This window comes from Trichoderma harzianum (assembly GCF_003025095.1).
Source record: "Trichoderma harzianum CBS 226.95 unplaced genomic scaffold M431scaffold_9, whole genome shotgun sequence".
Classification (NCBI taxonomy): Eukaryota; Fungi; Ascomycota; class Sordariomycetes; order Hypocreales; family Hypocreaceae; genus Trichoderma; species Trichoderma harzianum.
Genome location: NW_020209257.1, coordinates 890,160 through 912,077, shown reverse-complemented (window position 1 = coordinate 912,077; position 21,918 = coordinate 890,160). Strand labels below are relative to the sequence as shown.

The window sequence follows — 21,918 nt, the reverse complement described above, 5'->3', positions numbered from 1 at the left end:
CTGGCGGGCTTCTACTCGCAGCTTGCCATCCTGGGCCCAGTCCAAGTAGTGTAAGAAACCGTACTAGCAGGATTACAATATGCCAACTCGCTTGCGGCGGTGAGAGGTCCTCCTATTTCCAGACGGAGCGAGGACCAAGATGCTACTGCTGCTGATGATGCTGTTGCTGTTGTTTCCTGCGGAGATGGTGGCCGTCACCTGGTCATGCTGATCATTGATGAGACGATGATACTCGCCCATATTTGTATTGGATACTGCATGGAACGGCATTGGATGGGACCCAACAGCAGGAATTAACGGATATCATGCGTATCCAGTGCTCCGTATTCGACTGACACTTGACAGCTCTGGTCCTCGCTGCGTCGTGCCCAGATAGATATACACGGGCGAGCCAGAGGCCGTGCAATTGGTAGCTGGCTATCTGGCGTGTACTCCAAGGTGGAACAGCTTCTCCTTGCTTGAGATTCGCCTATCGAGCCAAACCAGCTGCACTGCGCATAACCTAATATAGATCTGGGGAACTTAGTAGGCAAGGCTGCGACATACATGTAAGGTAGTGCCGTGCCTGTACCTGAGCATGGAGGCATTGAAGTTACGGTGTACAAGTCGCAGTACATAGACCTGCCGAGACCAGCGGCGCGGCGGGCATGATTCAAGGTTTTTGATGGACATTGCCCTGGGACGGCCAATGGCTTCGGACCTGGTGCGTCAATACGAATTCGAGTACCTGAGTAAGGTTTCAATTAGCTTCTCTCATATGACAGCAGGACAGCATCATTTGAAAGGTATCAGACTCGAGGTCAAATCTTGAGGTACCTACCTCCTAGTACCTTGTAGTACCGGGCTGTCATTGCTTTCCAGGTACATGTACCATGGGACTACGGGACTACGGTGACAGGCATTGACGGCACGCTGTGAGGCTCTACCCATTGATCCATCTAGCGAGTCCCTGTACGATACCTGCACGGTAGACACATGCACTCTGCTGATGAATTCTCCCAATATTGCCGTCTCCGACTTGCCGGATGGCCGTGCCCATTGGGTGGGACGCTCCAGCCAGCCAGCCCCCGATAAGCGGCCCAGGTAGCACCGCCGTAAGGGTTCATTGTTTCCCGCCAGGTTAGTTGGGGGACGCTTTAGCAGGGCTAGCAGGGTTGCGGCACAGTCGAGCGCCTGAGCTGGCCAGCTGGAAGCCACTGAGACGGGTCCACAGAGGCCCTGAAAAGGGCCCGTCAACGGTCCTTGTTACTGTAACGCCCGCTAGAACCTGAGCAGGTACCTGAGCTAACTTGTACAGTAGCCGCTGCGACAAGAGAAAACTGCTGGAACCACCAATTTCCCGCTCTCGCCCAACCGGCCTCTTCCAATCCTCCCCATTCTCTCTTTTGCAGTCTTTCTTCATCTACTTCAAAGCTCGACTGTTTCGAGGGTGTTGTTGCGCATTCTGGCAGGGCGCGGCCAATCTTTTCCCACTCCGTCGACCCTTCATTGTGTGCTCACCAGTTCTTCTCTTCTCCCGGCCGCCACCCGAGCTTCTCGCTTTTCCCCGGCAGATTTTGTGTTTTCTGACAACGCCTCCTGAAGCCTCGTCACGGCTTCTCTCCCATCGCCCTTTTTTCCCGCCCGTGAAATATTCGAGCCGGCTGGGGTCCAAGGCTGCCGTTCGCTGTTTCTGCACTCCTATCCCCCCTCTCGACGACCCATTGCGAGTGGTCCGGCGATCGCCTCTCCGTCGATAGTCGCTGCTCTGCGTCTTGCATACGTTTGTTGGCTCGAGCCGGCAGACCCGTCGCCATCATGTCTTCGCAGCAGCCTCAGCTCAACATCGACCGCTACGTCGTGATCCATGTTGCGACTACCTGCGATGAACACGGTGTCTACGTTACCAAGGATTCCGCCGAAGTCATTGAGCTTGGATGGATTCTCCTTGATGCTAACAGTCTGGAGGAGGTTAGAAATACCTTTCCCCCCCCCCTGCGCCACTACCTGGCCACACCATGCTGCACAGACTGCATGGCTTCCCAGCTGAAGCATCGCTAACCCGGGCGGCCATCACAACAGATCACCCACGAAAGCGTCCTTGTCAAGCCTGTCAATACTCCCATCACCCCGCTATGCAGTAAGTTTTTCAGTGCCGTGCATCCCTTTTTGACCTTTTCTGTCGCGACCTCCCCCTATTGCCTTGCGCTCGTGAGGGCGGGCACAGAATTGGCGTCCAAAAATTCTAAGCTTGCGGCGAATCGTCGAAAACTGGGGCTGACTTGTGATGTTTTCTCCTCGCAGCGAGCCTAACGACTCTGACCTGGGAGCACGTTCGAAATGCCGGTACTTTTAGGGATGCTATCAGTCGATTCGACACGTTTGCTACCGAGTATCTGACGTCCAAGAACCTCGACTTTGTCTTCGTCACGCTCGATGCCTGGGATCTGCGAGTTCAGCTCCCGCGAGAAGCTCGCGACAAGGCTGTCGTGCTGCCTCCCTATCTGCAGCACTCTCGCACCTTCGACCTGCGAACTGAATACCAACGCTGGCAACAGCACCACCCAGAGTCTCTGCCGTTTGGCCCCTCGATGCTGTCAAACATCTGCGCTGCTCTCGAGGTCGAGCCAGTCCAGTCCAGTGCACCTATTAAGCATAACTTGCCTTTCCACCTGCAGGCTCTGGCTCCCGCCTCTCCTCGCCGCGCAATGGAAGAGGCCATTACCTTGGCCCGCGTTCTTCGTGGCTTGATTCGCAAGTCTCAGCCCGCCCAGGATCACCCCGATGTATTGACTCGACCTATGGATGCGAGGGCAGATGTCCGGGCGTTCCTTTCCGAGAGGAGTAAGGTTTTGCACATGTCTGGTCTGCCGCATGATACTACTCAATCCGAGCTGGAGAGCTGGTTCACCCAGTTTGGTGGTCGTCCCATTGCTTTTTGGACTCTTCGAACCCCCGAGCAGCACAAGCCCACTGGTACAGGTTTTGCTGTTTTCTCATCTCATGAAGAAGTGAGTACTTTTTTTCTTTGGATCAGAGTCACAAGGAAACTTGCACACACTCGCCCAGTTTCTATTATTTACAAATATGTATACACAAGTTGAGGAAACTGCCGTAACTAACCACGTCTAGGCTGCTGAGAGTTTGTGTATGAACGGACGTGCGCTGAACGAAAAGGCTATTGAGGTTTCTCCCTCTTCTAGCCGTGTATTGGATCGAGCTCAAGATATTTTGACACCCTTCCCGCCGAGTAAGAACCGCCCCCGACCTGGTGATTGGACTTGCCCCTCTTGTGGCTTCTCCAACTTCCAGCGCCGCACAGCTTGCTTCCGTTGCTCGTTCCCTGCTGTTGGAAGCGGTGCCCCTGGAGACATGGGCCCTGGCGGCTACCCATACCCATACGGCCCCCCTGCTATGATGACCCCTCCTCACCATGGTGGTCACCACGGTCCTATGCACGGTGGACGGATGGGCGGTGGCGGCGTTGTGCCCTTCCGTGCTGGTGACTGGAAGTGTGGAAACGAAGTTTGTGGATACCACAACTTCGCCAAGAATGTCTGCTGTCTTCGCTGTGGCGCCAGTCGTGCTGGTGCTGCCGTTGTTGCGGATTCTGGCTACCCCTCTCCGATGGATAACGGCTCGCAGTATGGCATGAGCCAGGGTTCGATGGCTGGTACGCCAGGTCCTGGCCCGTTCTCTTCTGGAGGATCCTTTGGACCGGGAGGCGGCTACGGTCAACACTTTGGCGGCCCCCCCAGCCATTTCCTTCCCTCGGGATTGGGTGGCGGTGCTGGCGGCTATCCGGGCTCTCTTAACACGCAGGGCTTCGCTTCCGCCCCCGGCTCGCATTCTGCTGGCCCCTTTGATAGTAGGGCTGCCGAGGCGGCTTTCCAGTCTGCGACTAACGGTCCTGTCTCTGGCGGGCCAGGCAACAACTTCTACAACAATGGTAACCCTGGCAACAACGAAAACGATCCCTTTGCCTTCCTGAGCAGTGGTATCGGTGGCCTCTCTGTCAGCGGCGACGCTCGCCAGAACGGTGCCGGTGCTACTCCTAACAAGTCACCCGCCTAGAGGTGATGTTGTTGTTCGAAACGGTGGAGCCAAAGCATCTGCGGCACACGCCGTCTTTTAGATGATGATTTAACTCAACTGGTTACATGTACCATCGGTATATCTTTTTCGTTCCCATGCGACGAACTTTGGAATGATGAACATAGAGCATTTGACCTTGGCAAATACCTTCTGGACCTGGCTTGCTTGCTATTACAAGGGAAAGGGGTTGGTGTGTATTTGGTTTGTTTTTGGAGGAACTAGGACGGAGTGTCGGATATGTTTTAGGCGGGGCTGTGATCTTGTTTCGAGGGCTGGAAGACAAAAGTGAAATACACCACGGCTATTCTGGGTCAACGAGTCTTGTGGTATCAAGCTTTGCTGAGGAAGAAAAAAAATTATTGGTTCTCTTTCGCGCTAGGGGGGCAAACATGGTTCTTGGCAAGGGAAATAAGGTTGTGTGGACTCGATTATCGGTCGGACGTGGCATCTTTTTTGCTGGAATCCTTTGTCCCGGTGCTGGTGCATAGCGAAAGGGAGTGTAAAGGTATATCATGGCCTTGTTTGACTCAATTATCCAGTTCGCCGGTGTCGGATTTATCACTCAGATCTAAGGGGGTCTTTGATTTTGTTTCATCTCTTTCTCTCTTGTCAACTTGCTTTTTACTGGTCTGAAATCTCTTGTCTCCGTTTTCTCCTTTTGATTTCTTTTTCTTCCCTTGATCTCTTTGTCTCTTTTTACCGAAATCCTTTCTTTTAACTTACATAGGACATTCTCTCTTCTCGCATTGTACTTTTTTCCGTTCGCTCGTTTTTTTCTCTTTTTTTAAACAACGTTGGGAAGAGAAGGTGTCAAGGTAGCAGCATTTCACAGGAGCGGGGGAAATTCTGGCGGGAGTTGGGTTGAAATCGAGTTTTGAAGGGAAAACAACACCTTTTGTTTTTGGGACAAATGAAATGGAAACTTTAGGGGAGGGAAAGGCGATGGATGGATGGGAAAGGGGGGAGGAGACTTTCAAATTGGGGGTTGGGTGGTTGGCTACGGTTGATTTTGCTGATGTGAGAATGCTCTGATGTTTTGTAAACGTCCAAAGGATTGTGGACATGAAATAAAAGTAGAGTGAGATTGATGGGATGGGGGGGAGGCGTGTCCTAATATATTGTGTGTTGATTTTTTTCTTCTTTGCAATACTTTCTTGGGGTGTTCATGGAGATGGAGATTTTTGTGTGATTGTCTGTTCTGATGGTGATGTTATATGAGACTTAGGTTCAGTACACTCCATTTGAATATATTATAGTATATAGACTATATTATAGCATATAGGTGAGCATATACTCCATAAACTTGTGTTGCTAGCATAACTTGAATCTTCAAAGTTTACAAGTAACGGCATTGCTGAGCCTTCTTGTCTATCTATCCAGGAGAGCCCTAATCCCCCTTTGTGACAATACAAAAGGGAGTAAATGAGAAATCACCAGGTCGATCAAAATACGTCACCGTAGCCCTGGCCCTCATCCTCGTCCTGCATGATTTCGTCTTGCCCATCGTTGAGTCCGACAGGGTCTTCTAGTAAGTCGGAAGCAGAGGATGTTGGCATAAAGGATTGCAGATCGAGGTCCATCTGTGCGTCGTCGAAAGGGTAGTAGTAGTAGGGGAGTTGGGTATCAGAAGGTGGTTGGAGTTGGAACTGGAAGCCCTGGTAGATTCTCTGTAGGTCATTGTCGTTGCCGTCAATGTCGTCATTATCCTCGACATCTCCTTCATCGTCTTCTTCGTCTTCCATTTCGTCATCTTGGCTTTCTTCTTCACCACCATCTCCGTCTTCCTCCTGAGGCAGAGATGCAGCTGCCCATTGTTGCTGCCGATGTCTACTTCGTAGCTCCGCCAAAAATGCGTCCAGCAACTGCTCGTTGTCAATCTGAGGCTCGGGCTCAGGCTCGGGATGCGAGTTCCACGCCTCGGCTCTCAATCTCTCGTCTCCTCCGAGGTCGGGCACCATGCCTCCCAGTAACGTCTGGTTGACAAAGTTAACCCAGCCTTGAGTGTCATGGACCCCTGGAACGGTAGACTCATGGTCTTTGGGCTGCGGAGGCACGATATAGCCGCGGTTGATCTCCTCGTCGAGATCGAGCGATTCGTCCGAGTCTGAATCCGAGTCATCCAGACTGCCGGCATCGTCGTCTTCGTCTAGAGTGCCGCACCAGGCTTGAGCGCGTAGTCGTTCGTCTTCTTCATCAGACAGAATTTCATCTTGCTGCTGGGGCGTGAGTTCTTCCCAGCGCTTCTTGAGGACGTGCTTTGGCTTCCAATGCTCAAGCGTATCGACGTTGGCAAGCACTTCGTCTTCATCCTCAATGTACATCTCCTCCAGGGAAGGGACAATGTTCTCTCCCGTCTTCCAGTCAAAGTATCCCCAGATCACCATGTGGCTCAGATGGTCGTCTAACTGAAGGCCTCTGCGCACAGCCTCTACTGGAATTGCTTCATCTGGACGGAGGAGATGCATTCGACCTGCTCCCCAGCCTTCTTTGTGCTGCTGACCGACTTCGTGAAGAGGGATACCCTGGATCTGGCTCAGCCCATGGTCCATCCAGTAAGTGCCCTCGCTGACAAAATTGAAGTCGTAGCGTAGCTTGAGATCCAGGATGTCGGCCAGCTTGTTGAATTTCTTGCGGGTGAGTAGCTGCCAGAGTTTGAAGAGGCCTTTCTGGCCCATCATGAGTTGAACTAGATCAAATGTGCAGGGGCCATAAACAGGGTCGTTGAAGTGCATGCCGAGCTTGATGAAGAACATTTGCATGTTGTAAAGATCAGTGTCTTTGAAAATGTGTGCCATCTGCAGCATGGCCTGTCTTTGTTGCGTAGTAGCAACGTCCATGAGAAGCCAAAGTCGCAGCAGCGAGTGATGCATCGTCGATGGCATCCTGTGGCCACACCTAGCCATGATGGCGAGAATCTCCCTGCAGTACTTATCCCGGCCCAGGACGAGCTGTAGATACTTCAGTCCAGGCACCTTACGGACCTTGCTGTCCTTCTTTGGGGAAGTTGTCATGCCTTGATTCAAGGCCATCCACGTTCTCTTCTGAGGATCGTCAACTAGATGCTTTGCGTACAGCTGGTAGTGGAAGACGCGGCCTGCTTCAGGGGCTTTGTATTCGATCCAGGCGCGGACACTGGAGAGCAGATAGCCGTTGATAGCATCGTAAAAACGGCGATTTGCGAGGCACAGGTTCAGCACGTCTTTTCCGTTGAGATGCTTGCCCAATTCCACGGCGAGCTCTACATGCTGGCATATCGCCGAGATGAGGTCTCTGCCTGCGTATGCGATGCTGGACTTTGCTTTCTTTGGTCTCTCGTACGGATCGACGTTGCCAAAATGATCCTCAACGTCGAGGTCGTCGAACTTAAATTTCTTCTTAATCATGCCGGCGACTTCAATCTCCTCGATGGTAACGCGGTTGATGCCCCTGAGCAGCTCAATGTGATCGTCGCTCAGTTCCAAGCCCTCCATGTCATTGTCGTTATGGTTGAATAGCCACTCCATTCCGGTCACATCAACCCCCATATCTTCCAGCTGGTAATCGCGGACATTCTGCGTCAACGGGTCACTTTTCAAGGCTTCATCTTCTTCCGATGCTCGGCGTCTGATGTCTTCGAGCAGTTGAAGGTATTCTTTTTCGTTGGCTTGCGGGTCATTGCTCGGCCCAGCCTCTTCGTTGTTGCCATTCATCATTTTCTCTACGGAAAAGTATGCGTGGGGTAGTAATGATTTGCTAAATAGAAATTCATAGAAATTCTGAGTATCACGAGATGTATTTTGGAGAAAAAGAGAATGTGGAAGGGAGGCGACTGAGTGAATGTTCTTTGGATTGAGGCGTCTCTTGTTTAGCAAGGGGTGTTCCCAAAAATCAGGAAGAGCAAACAAAATTGAAGTTGAAATTTTCTGAGAACAATGTGAGGCAGAGGTGAAATAAAAAGAGCCGTCGGCCAATGGGAAAAGATGGAAGAATAGAACATTAAAGCATCTGTCCGTCGCATCTGCCAACTGTCAGGCGGCTGTCACTATAAACATTTTCGGCCATCTCAGCCAATGTATCTCCATTTTCCTGTACAATTGCATAGCTTTAACCCCTAGCTAAGAAAACATGTTTGCTATCAGACCGTGACTCATTTGGATTCAGAGATAATCACTCATCTCGTCTGCCTCTGAATCTACTATGATCAGATCCGAAGAACGCCTGCGGTAAGAGTCATCCTGACCTTGCAAAGTCACTGTTGTCTCATCTCTCGTATCCTCTTCCATGAAACTCAAAGTCTCATCCCCAAGATTCGCAGTCACAATCTCAGGCTTGGTACGGAGGGATTTCATCTCCCTGGCCCATTGTGCACGAAGTTGTGCCATCTCATGCCAGAGCTTCTCTTCACCTTCATCCTATGAAGATCGACTCTTCTCCCAGAACTTCCACCTCATCTATCGGTCAAGCTCATCAACCGGCAGGTCGCCGTCGTCCTTTCCAACAATGGATTCTGCAACTTTCCAGATCTGTAGCAGATTGTCTTCCGCGGCGCTGGCAACTAACCAAGGTTCATTGGGATTCCAGCTAAAGTCAGCGAGATGGTTCGTATGGCCGCCATGCATAAACAGCCTATTAGTAAAGCAATTAGTTAGCTCGGTGCGAAACAAGTTGTACGGTAGTTTTCTGGGCATATAGATAACTTACAGCTCAGGTGGGCCATCATCCTGGTCATCAGGCAGCTGTTCCTCGCCGACGCGGGATAGATCCCAGAAAATGATTCTTCGATCATAGCTGCCACTTCCCAAGATACCAGCTTCAGTAGGATGCCAGGCAAGGGAGGTAACCGCATCATTGTGACCCTCGAGGGTGTGCACCTTCTCCTTCACATTTCGGAGATCCCAGATTCCGATCGTCTTATCAGCGGAAGCTGTGGCAACGAGGACTTCGGACTTGGGGTTGAAAGCCAGCGCATTGATGGCATCCAAGTGGCCTCGCTTTGCAACAACAGCAGCCTTGTTCGTCTCACTGTGTCGCAAGTCTACGATTTGCAAAGTCTGGTCGTCTGATACGGAGCCGATGAAGTTCTTTGAGATGGGATGATACTGAACATCGTTGACAATCTGAGTGTGGTGAGTGTACCTGCGAGCAGGCCGCAATATCCTCGAGTCTGCTTCGAGAGTTTTCAGATCCCTACAGGGAAAAAGGAAAGAGCACGGTTAGCGGCGTCGTCGCCAGCGGCCATCGACAGTTATACATACCACAGGCACATGGTCTTATCCTCGCTACCAGATACCAGGCAACCCTCCTCGTGGGGGTTCCAGTTGAGGCCGAAACCTTCCGCTTTGTGACCGATGAGCTCAATCTGTGCATTCACCTTGCCCAGACTCGCTGGCTGCAGAGGATGCTTCGTTCGGTCGAAGATGAGGATTTTGCCGTCGACGCAAAGAGTAGCAATAATGTCCGGGTTTTGAGGCTGATAACGGGCCTTGTTGACTTCCCCAGGGTGCTCAATCCTCTGTACGATGTCGCACTTGAGGGCGGCAACATCGCCTGCCTTTCCATAGCCTCCAATCTCGCCTCGTTCCTCGTCGTAGTCGTTGGGATTCGGCGCCACAGCTTTGGGTATCTGGACATCGGCAATTTGAAGGAAGTTGGCACTGTCGTCAGAAGTGTGTGTTCCGAGCAAAAGACGGTGCATGCGATAGTTTTTGCCCTCGGGTTCCTTGACGTCAGGGAACCACTGAACGGTAAGCGTGGGCCAAGTCAGGGCAGTCCTGGTGTAGAAAGGTTAGAGCAACAATTCAAGTCTAGAACCACTGCAATTGGAGAATCCACTAACCCAAGAATCATGTCGTATAGAAACGGGCTGTTCTTCTTCCACGTCTTGTACTCTATACCAAGTTGAGATCAGAAGGCTGCACAATGTGAAGCTCGGTCTGGGTCGAGATAGCCGCTTACCCTCGTTGATGAGTCTTTCCTCCTGGTCATCTTCCTCGTCGTGTACCATGTTGACTATAAGCACATGTTAGCACCTGGTATCACACGAAACAGCTTCAATGGCTACTAACCATCCGGGTCGAGCTCAGAGCCTTGAGGAGCCATGATGGATGAGGGGCGTTGAGTGTAGAAGAGAGGCGAAATATCAAAGGATACAAAAATTATTGAACTGCGATTATTAAAAGAAAACAAGAGCCCGCGCTTCGCATCCAACAAGAGAAGCTTCCGGGCGTGGACGCAGCGATAGAGAGGGAGGAGAAAGGAAAAGGCTGCGTTCAGAGAAGAGAAGCTTGAAAAGCACCCAGACTTAGTACCAACTGGGGCGCGTCGCGCGTTAAGTGACAAGCGGTTGCTCTGGGGCGTGCCGCTAGCAAGTCTCAGGCTCAAAGCCGCAGCCTTGCCTGCCACCCCCCTCCCCTCAGTACCTTGGTACCTTGTCTCAACTCCCGCTGGCCGCTAGAGTCATTCCATGCGAGCCATTGTCGCAGCAGCTTTTGCCTTCAATTCCCACCTTTCATCACCTCCCAACAATCTCGTCGACTCCAGCTCCAGCTGCCTGAAAGCATCCTAATCGGATCAGCTACAGGCGCATCTGCAGGAGTTCCGGAGCCTTCTTTTCCTTGGTGTCTTGCGGGCGTTGTTCTCTGTTCCTGTCCCTGAGACACAGCGGTTGAATCTGCCAGCTTTGCGATATCTGGGGTTGATTTTTCGGCGCCGTCGGGTATCTACGGCTGCTTTCTCCTACTTGTTCGACGTATAATTCTTCTGCATTCTATTTGCGCAAAGCTACCCGGCTGCTGGCATCATGGGGTTCGTTTCTCGGCGGCGGAATCCTCTTGCTACTAATGCTGATACATGTGGCCTATAGTGTTCCCAAGTTCTTCAGATGGCTCTCAGAGCGCTATCCAGCTATCTCGCAAGTCATTGCCGAGAATCGAATTCCAGAATTCGACTGCCTCTATGTAAGTTACTCTCAATACAGAACCACAGCACAGAGTCCTAATCCGTCTCCTCCCAGCTTGACATGAATGGAATTATCCACAACTGTACACACAAAGATGCGGGCGAAGATGCTACTTTCCGACTCAGCGAAGAGGAGATGTTTATTCGCATATTCAACTACATTGAGCACTTGTTCGGCAAGATAAAGCCTAAGAAGCTTTTCTTCATGGCAATTGATGGAGTGGCCCCTCGTGCGAAGATGAACCAGCAACGTGCCAGGCGTTTCCGAACTGCCTTGGATGCTGAAAAGGCTCGCGAAAAAGCGATCCAAGATGGAATAGAGCTCCCAAAAGAAGAGCCCTTTGACAGCAACTGCATTACACCAGGTTTGTCATGTCCCTCCACAGCCCCTTCAGCTCCAGAACTAACCATATATTCTCTTTTACAGGTACTGAATTCATGGCCAAGCTCTCCCAACAACTCCGATACTTTGTAAACAAAAAGGTCTCAGAAGACACCGACTGGCAAGGATGCGACATTGTCCTATCCGGGCATGAAGTTCCAGGTGAAGGAGAGCACAAGATTATGGAGTACATCCGAAATGCAAAGGCACAGCCAAACTACGATCCAAACGTTCGGCACTGTCTTTACGGCCTCGATGCCGATCTAATCATGCTGGGACTTCTCAGCCACGATCCTCACTTCTGCCTGTTGCGTGAAGAAGTTACATTTGGACGGGCATCCAAGACGAAGTCAAAGGAACTGGAACATCAAAACTTCTATTTGCTCCACCTCTGTATTGTGAGGGAATACCTGGAAATGGAATTCCAGGAGCTCCAGAATAAAGATGTTTTGGGTTTTCCATTTGATCTCGAAAGAGTCATTGATGATTTCATCTTGATGGCATTCTTTGTTGGAAACGACTTCTTGCCCAATCTTCCAGGCCTGCATATCAACGAGGGCGCTCTGGCAAAGATGTTCAGAATATATAAATCTGTGCTGCCACAGTGTGAAGGCTATATCAACGAGAATGGTGTTATCAACATGCCTCGTTTGCAACGCCTGCTGGACGAACTCAGCAAGACTGAGTTGGACCACTTTGAATACGAAGTTTCTGACCAGAAATGGTTTGCAGCCAAGCAAATGGAGAAGAAGCTCGAAGAGAGAAATGGGTCCAAACCCAGGTCTCAAAAGAACAACCAATTAATCATTACGTCGTTCCAAAGAGATTTGTGGAAGCAAAAGATTCGCCCTTTTATCTCAAACAGATCCCAACAGCCACTGGATTTGGGGTCGGATCTCAAGGCAGAGGATCGAAAATTCGTTCAAGACCTTGCCGACTCCATGCATTTACAATGGTCTACTGAAGAAGACGAGGAGGGTAACCGTCGCCTTAAAATCGCATTCCCCCCTAAGAAGGAGAGCGATGATGACGACGAAGAAGACGAGGAGGGCAACCTCGCTGCCTACCGTGTCATGAAATCCTACGATAAGGCAACTGTTGTCGATGTCACGCCAGAAGATGCGCAAAAACAATATGATGAACTGTACCAGCAGAAATATCAGGGCTGGAAGACCAAGTATTATTTACAAAAGTTCGAGGAGTGGCCTCAAGACAAGTATGAAGAAGAGCAAAAGCAGCTATGCGAGAACTATGTACAAGGTCTACAGTGGGTGCTGTATTACTACTACAAGGGAATTGCGTCGTGGCCGTGGTTTTACGCATATCACTATGCACCACTTACGTCGGGTAAGCATTGTCGCATTGATCTTATCGTAAACTCTCTGCTAACGGTTGTTTCTTAAAGATGTTACCAAGGGTCTTGGTGCCGACCTGAACTTCAAGAAAGGCCAACCTTTCAAGCCATACGAACAGCTCATGGGTGTGTTGCCAGATCGAAGCAAGAAAATCGTACCGACGGTCTATCACGATCTGATGACTAACCCAAATTCCCCCATCATCGATTTCTATCCGAGAGATTTTGAACTGGACATGAATGGCAAGAAAATGGAATGGGAAGCGGTGGTCAAGATTCCTTTCATCGAAGAGACACGTCTCCTCACTGCCATGGGGCCTAAGAATGAGCTTTTAAGCGACGACGAAAAGGCACGAAACGGCTTTGGAGTTGCCATCAAGTTCACCTACTCCCCAGAAGTGAATTTCGTCTACCCTTCTCCCCTCCCTGGAATCTTCCCGGAGATCCAATATTGCCGCTGCATTGAGAACATATTCGACCTACCCAATGTTGAGGGGCTTGAGTATGTCTCAGGCCTAACCAACGGAGCTTTGGTAAACATCAAGGCCCTTGCCGGGTTCCCGACAATGCATACGCTACCATACTCAGCACAGCTGGTGGACGGAGCCGGAGTCAATGTTTTCCAGCAGGACAGCAGGAATCCAAGCATCATTGTCACTCTTACCGATACGGAGATGCGCACAAAGGTCGGAACTTGGAAAGAGAAATTGGGAAAGCGCTGCTTCGTCGGCTATCCATTCCTTCAGGAAGCCAAGGTTATCAAGGTTCAAGATGAACTCTTTACCTACGAGTTGGCTGAGAATGAACAAGATGTCATCACAAAGGATCACAGTAATAGAGATGCTGCTGATTATGCAAAGGAGGCAGAGTTCTTGGAGAACTGGCATGCCAAGCGTCTAGGCATCACAGTTGGTCAGGTTGAATGCCTAGTCCACGTCCACATGCTCAAAGGTCTGATCAGAACAGAAGAGGGTGCTTTGATCAAGGAATATGCCGAAAATCCTAGCCTGCGCAAGGTATATGCATCGCAGACCATCGTGGAGGAGGTAGTCAACGAGGACGAACGCTTCATTGAAAGGCCAGCCCTCCCCATCGAAGAAGAGTTTCCGCAAGGCACAAGGGCTTTCTTCCTGGGCGAGTTCGCTTATGGCCGCCCATTGGAAGTGACGGGACATGTGAATGGAAAAGCAAATATTGTCGTGTCCGTTCCTAAGAACAAAGAGCCAGAGATCACCAAGCAGATGATCTTCCAAGCGGAGCGCAACAACCCATACACGCCTTCATACGCAATTGCCAAAAAACTAGGCATTCATCCCCTCATACTTAGCAAGATAACATCATCTTTCCAAGTTATTAGTTCCGCAGGATTGAAACTCAATCTGGGTCTCAACCTGAAGTTTGAAGGCCGAAAACTCAAGGTGTTGGGGTTCTCACGCAAGTCAGAGACGGGGTGGGAATTCTCTAACCAGGCTGTGAAACTTATTGCCGACTACATGGTGGCCTTCCCCGACTTCTTCGCGGCGATCCAGAGGGAGCCGCAGAAGAGCGAGACTTATGAAACCGACCTGTGGAATGATCCCAGCGTCGCAAACCAGAGGATCAAAGACATAGTGGCATGGCTGAAGAAGCAAGAAACTAGCAAGTTTGAGCGAGTTCCGCTGGATGCTGAGCAACTGGACTCAGAGGTTGTTATGGCCTTGGCCAAAGCCGGAGAGCAGCTGCACCAGGCGAGTCTAGAAGCAACTGCCAAGACTCTCAACTCTGTCCCTCGTACAGCCTTGCTGAAACCAGCGGACGCGGAAATGGTACTGGGCAACCAGTACTTTAGGTTGGGAGACCGGGTCACTTTTGTCGCCGCTGCTGGAAAAGTCCCCATTGCAACTCGGGGAACAGTTGCTGGTATTTCTCGCACCGCGACTGCTGTTCTCTTAGATGTCGTCTGGGATGTCCCCTTCATGAGCGGCACAACCCTTGGCGAGAGAGCCCCAATGTTTCGTGGGCAGACCGTGTCATCATCTACCGTGCTGAACACTACAAACTGGCAGGTCGTCTCTGCCTCCTCCAAGTCCCGGCAACGACGCAATGTTCCAGCAACCGGGTCCACCGGATCGTACGGCTCGGTCGGTGTAACACAGTACAAGGATGCTCCTGCGCCTCCCGCTTTACGCGGCGGATGGCGTGGAGCTGCCACGGGCGAGTCTGGCCGTGGACAGAGCAGCCCCAATCGCGGCGCGCGTGGAGGCAAGCCAAACCTACTGCACAGCACACTGGTCTATCGGCCAGGCTCACAAGGGGGACCCCCAGGAGGCGATGACGCGAACAAAGCTCAGAATGGCAATCATGTAAATGGGAGAGGCGGCAATGGCGGTGGCCGAGGTCAAGGGCGTGGCCGAGGCAATGGCGGCAACAGAGGCTCGGCTGCTCCACAAGCTGGAGGACGAGATTACTCCAACGTCCCGCCTCCGGCCAACCTTGAGGCATCGCGAGGTGGACGAGGCCGTGGCCGAGGAGGAAGGGGACGTGGCGGGGGTAACCCCAATCGCGGCCGTGGGGGGGCTATAGCGCACCAGGCTTAGGAAGACATACCTCTATGGCCCTCCTTCTCTAGGTCTGAAGTGAGAAGAAGATGGCATTGAGTGGCAGGATGTTGGGGTGCCTTGTGATGGATGGATGTAGCTATGACAACATGTCAGATTATATCTCGAACCATTACTTGAGTACGATGTGGCATGGCAAGAGCAAGTTCAATCTGGCTATAGCGGCACCTAAATATCATTGGCAATTTAACCTCGTAAATCGTTACTCTTAAAACCCTATACGTGCTTCAAATTTTACGTCTTTTTTTATTCTTATTTTCTTTCGCTGCTATTCTTTTTGAAAGGGGGATATCTCAAGGCTTCTTGCCCTTGGTCTTGTTCTTGGTGCTGTTCTTGTCCTTGCTATCCTTAGACTTGAGAGCAGGGAGCGTGAACCGATCACTGATACCGCCCTTCATGGCATTCCAAGCACCGAACGACTTGTCCATGTTCCATGTCAAAAGCCCGACCCAGGGCTGGACGTTGTAATGTAGCTTCAGGGTCACGTCGGAAGTCTCCGCGATCTTGCCGCTGGGGTGGGTGATTTGGTACTTGGGCTTCTGGTTCTTGAGCTTGAGTATTCCTCTGCAATCTCCGGCGTTAGTTGAGTCCTGGAACAAGACATGCATGCATATAATGTTCGAAACATCAATACATGCACGCATAGATTGTTCGAAACATACCGCTCAGGCGCAATGCTCTTTCCCTCGGCGCTTCTCTTAAGCTTCTTCATGGCCACGGGGCCAATGTTCTGTAAGTGGTCGGCGCTGGGGTTGGTGATGATGCTGTCCCAGATGACGGCGGAGTTGTTGGTGTTGCCGGGGCCGGTCCAGTCTGCGGTTACGTATACAAAAAGTTGCTTCGTGTTCCATGTGAAGAGGGAGGAGAGGTCGGCCTCTAGAGAGAAGCGGATGATGGCATACTCTTCCTTTTTCGAAGAGTAGTAATGGGGTCGGCCCTTGACACTGTTGATTTGGGAAAGATGGAGAATGGGTTAGATGGGCCAATGTATAATAGGTCTTGTTTTGTTGAAATCACACGTACACTTGAATATTGTCTGTCTTAATGACACCGCTGGGAGAGCGAGTAGAGCCTAGATCTGTGGCAGCGATGAATGCGCCCAGGACGAAGGCAACTGTTGTGAAGAAGCCAAAGACATTCTGGAGACGGGTGAAGGAGCTGTGCATGCTGGGCAACAATCTGTAGCGCCGGCAGAACGCAGCAATTGGGGTTGAAATTCGTCAATTTAGCAGGAGTTCCGGCGTTGTGGAGAGAGTGAGGCTACCGATTCCCATGTGGATGCTGCTGTATTATAGCCAAGCTTTAGTAGCTTAATAGGACACGTCGCTGGGGGCGGGAGTTGGGAGTGTCAGCCTTGCAGAAGAATCCGGCTGCTCATTGGATGATTAGGGGAGGCTGCGGCTAGGGATGGGCGCATCTAATTTGATAGCTCAAAGTCACTCTGTATCGATCGATGCGACTAAAGCCAAGATGGGCTGCACTTGGTACATCCATTGATACTTTGGACGGGCAAATGCTAGGGACAGACAGCCCACCTTTTTTCCCCCGTCATCTTGGGCGGAGTGTCGCTTCACATGATTTGTATTGATCCGTCTCCAGGTATTGAACAGTGCAGCTCTTTATCCGCCTCTTCTCCGTGATATTGCTACCAACCCGGTACGAGTGACCTCTCCCATGCCAGCCTCCCCTCCTCTCCTTCTTCTCCCTTTCTCCGAACCAGGAGCCCGAGAGCCCTGGCAGTGAACGCAACCGGCTGGAATCGCTGCGAACGCGATAAATGCCCAGCGCCCCGTTGCTTACTCGCATAGCATCGATAGAGCGCCGCTTGAACTTGAACAATGCGACCACAACCGACGACGCCATGTCCCTCTGCGACGACGATAAGCCGCCCAGCGTGACCACAGCCGCGAGAGACGATGCTGCAGGGCCCAAGGCAAGTAAATAGAAGCATTTGATGGGAGAAGTGAAGGAAGCATCGTCACCCAGCCTTGCCATTCAGTCTTGAGACGCGCTGCCGATTTGTTCACCCTCTCTATTTTTATTCCTCGCCTTTTTTTTTTGGTTCCATCTCATCTTGGTCTTATTTTCCTCAAAATAGCACCAGACCCTTCCTGAGCGAGTCCTCCAGTGGAGGCTCCAAGGCGCGTGGGCCCTGACGCGCTGTGACGCAGTAGGCTATGTCCACTAACTTGCGCCAGCTCACCACACCACCTGCGCTATGGCCGCTATGATTTCCAAATTCTGCCTGCCCTGCCTGTGCTGTGGCCACGGGCCGATTTTGCCATTTCATCGTGGACCCCTCCACTAATGTCTAGAATATACATAGACCCAACCACTATCGCCGTCGTTGCCAAAGATTCATGTCCATGTGCAGCCACAGTCTGTAGCTGTCGGGGCCCCAAAGTAAGCCCATCGCCTCTCTTCCCCTTCCACCTCCCAGTCATCCTTCAAGCATGTGCTGAACTGGACTAGGCTGCCCGAATCGGCGCCAAGCGTCGCTAGCCGAAATCCCATCGAAGCCGTTGAAGAAAAATTGCCAGACAGTCACGAGGACCAAGGCAGCGAAAGGAAGCCGACGACGAAACCCTTGGAGTATGTGAACTCTGTTGACGCCCAATGATTGCCACTCGCGGCTAAGCTTAGGATCTTTTCCCGCTGACTTTGTCTCAGCGCTTTTGCACGCTACCTATCAGATGCAAACTCGTTTCCAGATTATGGGTAAGGCTTCGAATCCATCTGATCACCTTCTTTCCTAATTACTGACTCGAACAGGGACCGGAGTCGCAGATCTACCATGGGTCCGGAACGGCTGGTTGGTCATGACATTCGTCGATGGAGCCTTCTGCAGAATACTGACAGACAGCGAGCAGAAACAGATCAACAGGCTGGTGGCCAAACCAGTCAACACCCTCAGCGTGCGACGATTCGAGAGCCAAAACGAACCAGATGTGCCGTCTGCCAAGCGTCAAAAGAAAGATGGTGCGCGACCATGCGACTCAACAATGAGCCCATATTTCGCGACACCTCGGGCGAAAAAGAGCAGCGAGCTTCACGACGTCCGCGTTGAGCCGGACGACATATATGATATTAGAAGCACTTCAAGCGCGGGAATTACGGGCGCCAACAATCTGTCAGTCGTCGAATATCGGAACGTGCTGCCACAGAGTAGGAAAGGGGGTCGGCGACGTAGAAGCCGGACTGGCCTGAATTCAAGTTCCCAGCAGCGCGACTCCAGTCCTGGTCCCTATCGACTTCCCACGATTTCTACAAAGCGGACACTTATATCTACAATCTCAGACAGTCCAGATGTCCTCAATTCTGAAAAGCCACCTTCCAGGGTTCCGGAGGTAGTTTCTGATATCTCTCCGCTTTTCAATGCAAAAAGAGAACGACCGCATCGTCCTGGGGACAACTTTGGACGTCAGTTCAAACGGCAAAAGCCGTCAACAGCCAAGGAGACCATCGACATCTCGGAAGATGAACTCCAGGCCGATTCTGCCAAGCAGAAGGCCCCGAACAAAAGAGAAAACGCAATCTCACGATCCTCTGGCACTGCGGGTGGCTTTAGCAAGAATCCTATGCGAGGTGACATCCAACACACGATTTTTGGGAAAAGGTCACGCCGGCCACGATCCGAAATGATAGCCATAGCCAGGGCAGTCTGTGGGAAATGGATCTATAATCGCGGCGATCGTTCCGGTGCAGTCTTCTTACATCGAGAAGGAAAGGATGGCAAAAGACTTGACGCAGTATCAGAAAATGGTCAAGTATCAAGCGAACATGCTTGGCTGGGCATTGATCTAGATCAAGTTCGTTCCTTTGGAGTTTCAGAGGTACCGAACCGCTATGGCTTCGTCTCACGCTCGCAATCGGGAGATGCAGGGCCAAAGCTTTATCTGGAATTCGAAAACCATGATGGCATCGAGGCATTTTGCCACGCTCTCAAGTCTGTGGCTATCCCAGAGAAATTCATGTATGTTCCGTTCATTCCACTAAATGAACCGCGTTGCTGACTTGACCCCTACAGCGCTGAACTAGAAAAAAGAGCCGAGAGAGCATTCGACGAGGCAAAGAACTGGATAGCTTCAAATAGCCCTCCCAAGTACAGCAGCCTAATCTTTGCCCGAGACAAGAGAGAAAACGATACAGACCTAGCACCCCCAAACCCAGATGGACGCCCAGGATCGACGCGTGCAAAGCTAAAGGACAACTTAATACAGTCAGCCAAGAGTTTGAATGATTCAGATGCTTTGCAACGAAAAGACAACTTGATACAATCAGAAGCCAAGGATTTGGATGATTCAGATGCGTTGAAGCGAAAAGACAACTTAATACAGTCAACCAAGAGTTTGGATGATTCTGATGCGCTGCAGCGAGTCGAAGAGATGCTGGATTTCGAAAGCCGTCGATCTACGAGGTCATCCGCTCCGACTACCCGCTATCGCATGCCGTCCCCGGTAGGCTGGACACAAGTGAACCCGGACTGGCATGAATCGTGGCAGGCACCGCTCGTATTCCCCCCCACTGGAAAGAATAGAGCGACGGTGGATAAGATTGACATTCCCAGACTAGATGAGAATGAATTCTTAAACGACAACCTCATCAACTTTTACATCCGATACCTTGAGCACAAGTTGGAAAGGGAAAAGCCCGAGCTGCTGCGCAAAGTGTACTTTTTCAGCACCTTCTTCTTTGAAAAGCTAAGGTCAACAAAGGGCAAGATTAATTATGACGGTGTTAAAGCGTGGACTGCAAAGGTAGATTTGCTATCTTATGACTACATCGTTGTGCCCGTCAACGAACATGCTCACTGGTATCTGGCCATTATTTGCAATGTTCCCAATGCCATCCAATCCACTTGGGAGGGGAAAAGCTCAGAAACATTGACAAATTCAATGTCCAATGCCATAGAAGTAACAGATACGCCCAGCTCTCCCAGATTATCGACGGTAGAGCGAGATCTGACAGAAATCTCCTTGGAGGATGGAACTGCGGCGACGGGAAAGCAAAAAGAAGAGACAGCTGAGGTATCGCAATCGCCTCCTAAGAAGAGGAAATCTACGGGCGCTACATCGTCCAAATTTGACCCTTCGCAACCGAGAATCATCACCCTTGATTCACTCGGTGGGCCACACGCCCCAACTTGCAAAGCATTGAGGGAATACTTGATCGAAGAAGCAAAGACAAAGAAGGGGATAGAATTGACAACGGTTCCCGCAGGCATGACAGCTAGAGGAATACCGGAGCAAAACAACTTTTGCGATTGCGGCGTCTTCATTCTGGGATATATGCAAGAGTTCCTGGCAAACCCCGATGAAGCCGCACGTAAGCTCTTGATGAAGGAAGAACTTGGATGGAACATTCGTCCGTCTGAGATGCGGAATCGCATAAGAGGGCTGCTTTTTGATCTTCAAGGCGAACAACAAGAGCACCACAAGCAGCTCGAGAAGGAAAAAAGGCTGCGAAGGGCGAAGAAAAAATCCATGGCCCCATCGAGCCCGCGAAGTTCTTCGCCGGTCAGATCTGTAGCAATGTCACCTCTAGTACCAAAGTTGCCGGGTGCATTTCCATCAGACTCACCGGAGAGTAAACCAGTACCAGAGGCAACGCTTTCATCATCAGAATCTATACAGGAAACTGACGGCTCGGAAGGTAGAGGCTCGAACGGCAACGCGTCTCATGAAGCTCAGGAGAAGCCAAATACCTTCGAAGAATTCCGATTCATAAGTCCTTTGCCTGGATCGAGCATCAGCCCTCAAGACACGAAGGACAAAACCTTTACTGGCACTTCCTCTTCATTCCCCAAGCTCGACAGCCGCTCCAGTAGAGTTGTCGTAGAGCTGAAATCTGCGAAGGGTTATGACAAGAGCGAGTTTGAAGAGCCAACTTTGCTCGACGACGACGAGGTCCAGATCGTGAAAGAGCCATACGCCCAAAAGGGCAGCTCAAAGGCCACAGAGACACGCAGGCGTCGACACTCTTCAGTGGAAGTGGTAGAGGCAACAGCAAGTCGACCAACCTCATCCTCTCGGGTGCAAAATCAGCAGAACAAGCCTTCCGTCAACACTTCGCCTCGGTTGAAGCCGCGTCAGTCTATTGAATACGACAGTGATCATAAGACCCGCGGAGAACCCAAATACGACGGCATAGACAGATCGGGGAAATCTTCTGGTCAAACAGTATTATAATTTATTCTTCTGACATTTTATTTCATTTTTTTAATTGTCATTCTATTTTTTTCTACGGAAATACCAAGTGGCCCGTCATTTCATTGCGAAGGGTACACATTGCTGAGACAAGGGGAGTTGTGGACAAACTTTCACTCTGAATTTGTTGCTTCCATGCCGCATGCGTTTGCGGGTTTTGAGGAGAAATACGGTTGAGCATAGCAAGGAGCGTCTTTTCATTTTACTTTCTTTTTTTTTTTTTTGCAGCCTTGTGGGAAGTCAACTATGCAGGTGGGACAGGTTTGCTGAATTCGATACCTGGCTGGCTAAAATATCATGGTGATATAAATGCAGCCGGAAGCGCGGGAGAGAGATATAACACAAGATAGAGTAATGAACAAAGAAGAA

The 21,918-nt window shown here is 50.9% G+C and overlaps 7 protein-coding genes across 7 annotated transcripts; 3 read left to right on the top strand and 4 right to left on the bottom strand.

The window, feature by feature from the left end:
* Positions 1-1,797: 1,797 nt before the first annotated feature.
* On the top strand, positions 1,798-4,053 carry M431DRAFT_90438 (hypothetical protein; the record flags this gene model as incomplete). Its single annotated transcript, XM_024924147.1, has 4 exons — positions 1,798-1,950; positions 2,062-2,119; positions 2,284-2,990; positions 3,112-4,053. 4 exons carry the CDS (start codon positions 1,798-1,800, stop codon positions 4,051-4,053), a joined length of 1,860 nt encoding a protein of 619 aa, XP_024772478.1.
* Positions 4,054-5,516: 1,463 nt separating this feature from the next.
* On the bottom strand, positions 5,517-7,457 carry M431DRAFT_497159 (hypothetical protein; the record flags this gene model as incomplete). The annotated part of the gene is made up of 2 exons (XM_024917564.1): positions 5,517-5,891; positions 5,928-7,457. The coding sequence occupies 2 exons, from the start codon at positions 7,455-7,457 to the stop codon at positions 5,517-5,519; spliced, it is 1,905 nt and encodes a 634-aa protein (XP_024772477.1).
* Positions 7,458-8,504: 1,047 nt separating this feature from the next.
* Positions 8,505-10,057, bottom strand: M431DRAFT_89848 (hypothetical protein; the record flags this gene model as incomplete). Its single annotated transcript, XM_024924070.1, has 5 exons — positions 8,505-8,679; positions 8,755-9,240; positions 9,309-9,824; positions 9,890-9,941; positions 10,009-10,057. The coding sequence occupies 5 exons, from the start codon at positions 10,055-10,057 to the stop codon at positions 8,505-8,507; spliced, it is 1,278 nt and encodes a 425-aa protein (XP_024772476.1).
* A 2,739-nt stretch (positions 10,058-12,796) lies between these two features.
* Positions 12,797-15,479, top strand: M431DRAFT_472431 (hypothetical protein). The gene has a single exon (XM_024915442.1). The coding sequence runs from the start codon at positions 12,869-12,871 to the stop codon at positions 15,320-15,322; it is 2,454 nt and encodes an 817-aa protein (XP_024772475.1). The 5' UTR covers positions 12,797-12,868; the 3' UTR covers positions 15,323-15,479.
* Positions 15,480-15,636: 157 nt separating this feature from the next.
* Positions 15,637-16,509, bottom strand: M431DRAFT_497122 (hypothetical protein; the record flags this gene model as incomplete). The annotated part of the gene is made up of 3 exons (XM_024917561.1): positions 15,637-15,907; positions 16,006-16,287; positions 16,367-16,509. 3 exons carry the CDS (start codon positions 16,507-16,509, stop codon positions 15,637-15,639), a joined length of 696 nt encoding a protein of 231 aa, XP_024772474.1.
* Positions 16,510-16,891: 382 nt separating this feature from the next.
* M431DRAFT_532496 (hypothetical protein) lies at positions 16,892-17,579 on the bottom strand (the record flags this gene model as incomplete). Its single annotated transcript, XM_024920863.1, has 2 exons — positions 17,550-17,579; positions 16,892-17,493 (listed from the first exon to the last, which is right to left on the bottom strand). Exon 2 carries the CDS (start codon positions 17,336-17,338, stop codon positions 16,892-16,894), a length of 447 nt encoding a protein of 148 aa, XP_024772473.1. The 5' UTR covers positions 17,339-17,493; positions 17,550-17,579.
* Positions 17,580-17,982: 403 nt separating this feature from the next.
* M431DRAFT_472406 (hypothetical protein) lies at positions 17,983-21,611 on the top strand. The gene is made up of 4 exons (XM_024915441.1): positions 17,983-18,061; positions 18,116-18,155; positions 18,214-19,316; positions 19,371-21,611. The coding sequence occupies exons 2-4, from the start codon at positions 18,138-18,140 to the stop codon at positions 21,529-21,531; spliced, it is 3,282 nt and encodes a 1,093-aa protein (XP_024772472.1). The 5' UTR covers positions 17,983-18,061; positions 18,116-18,137; the 3' UTR covers positions 21,532-21,611.
* The last annotated feature ends 307 nt before the right edge of the window (positions 21,612-21,918 follow it).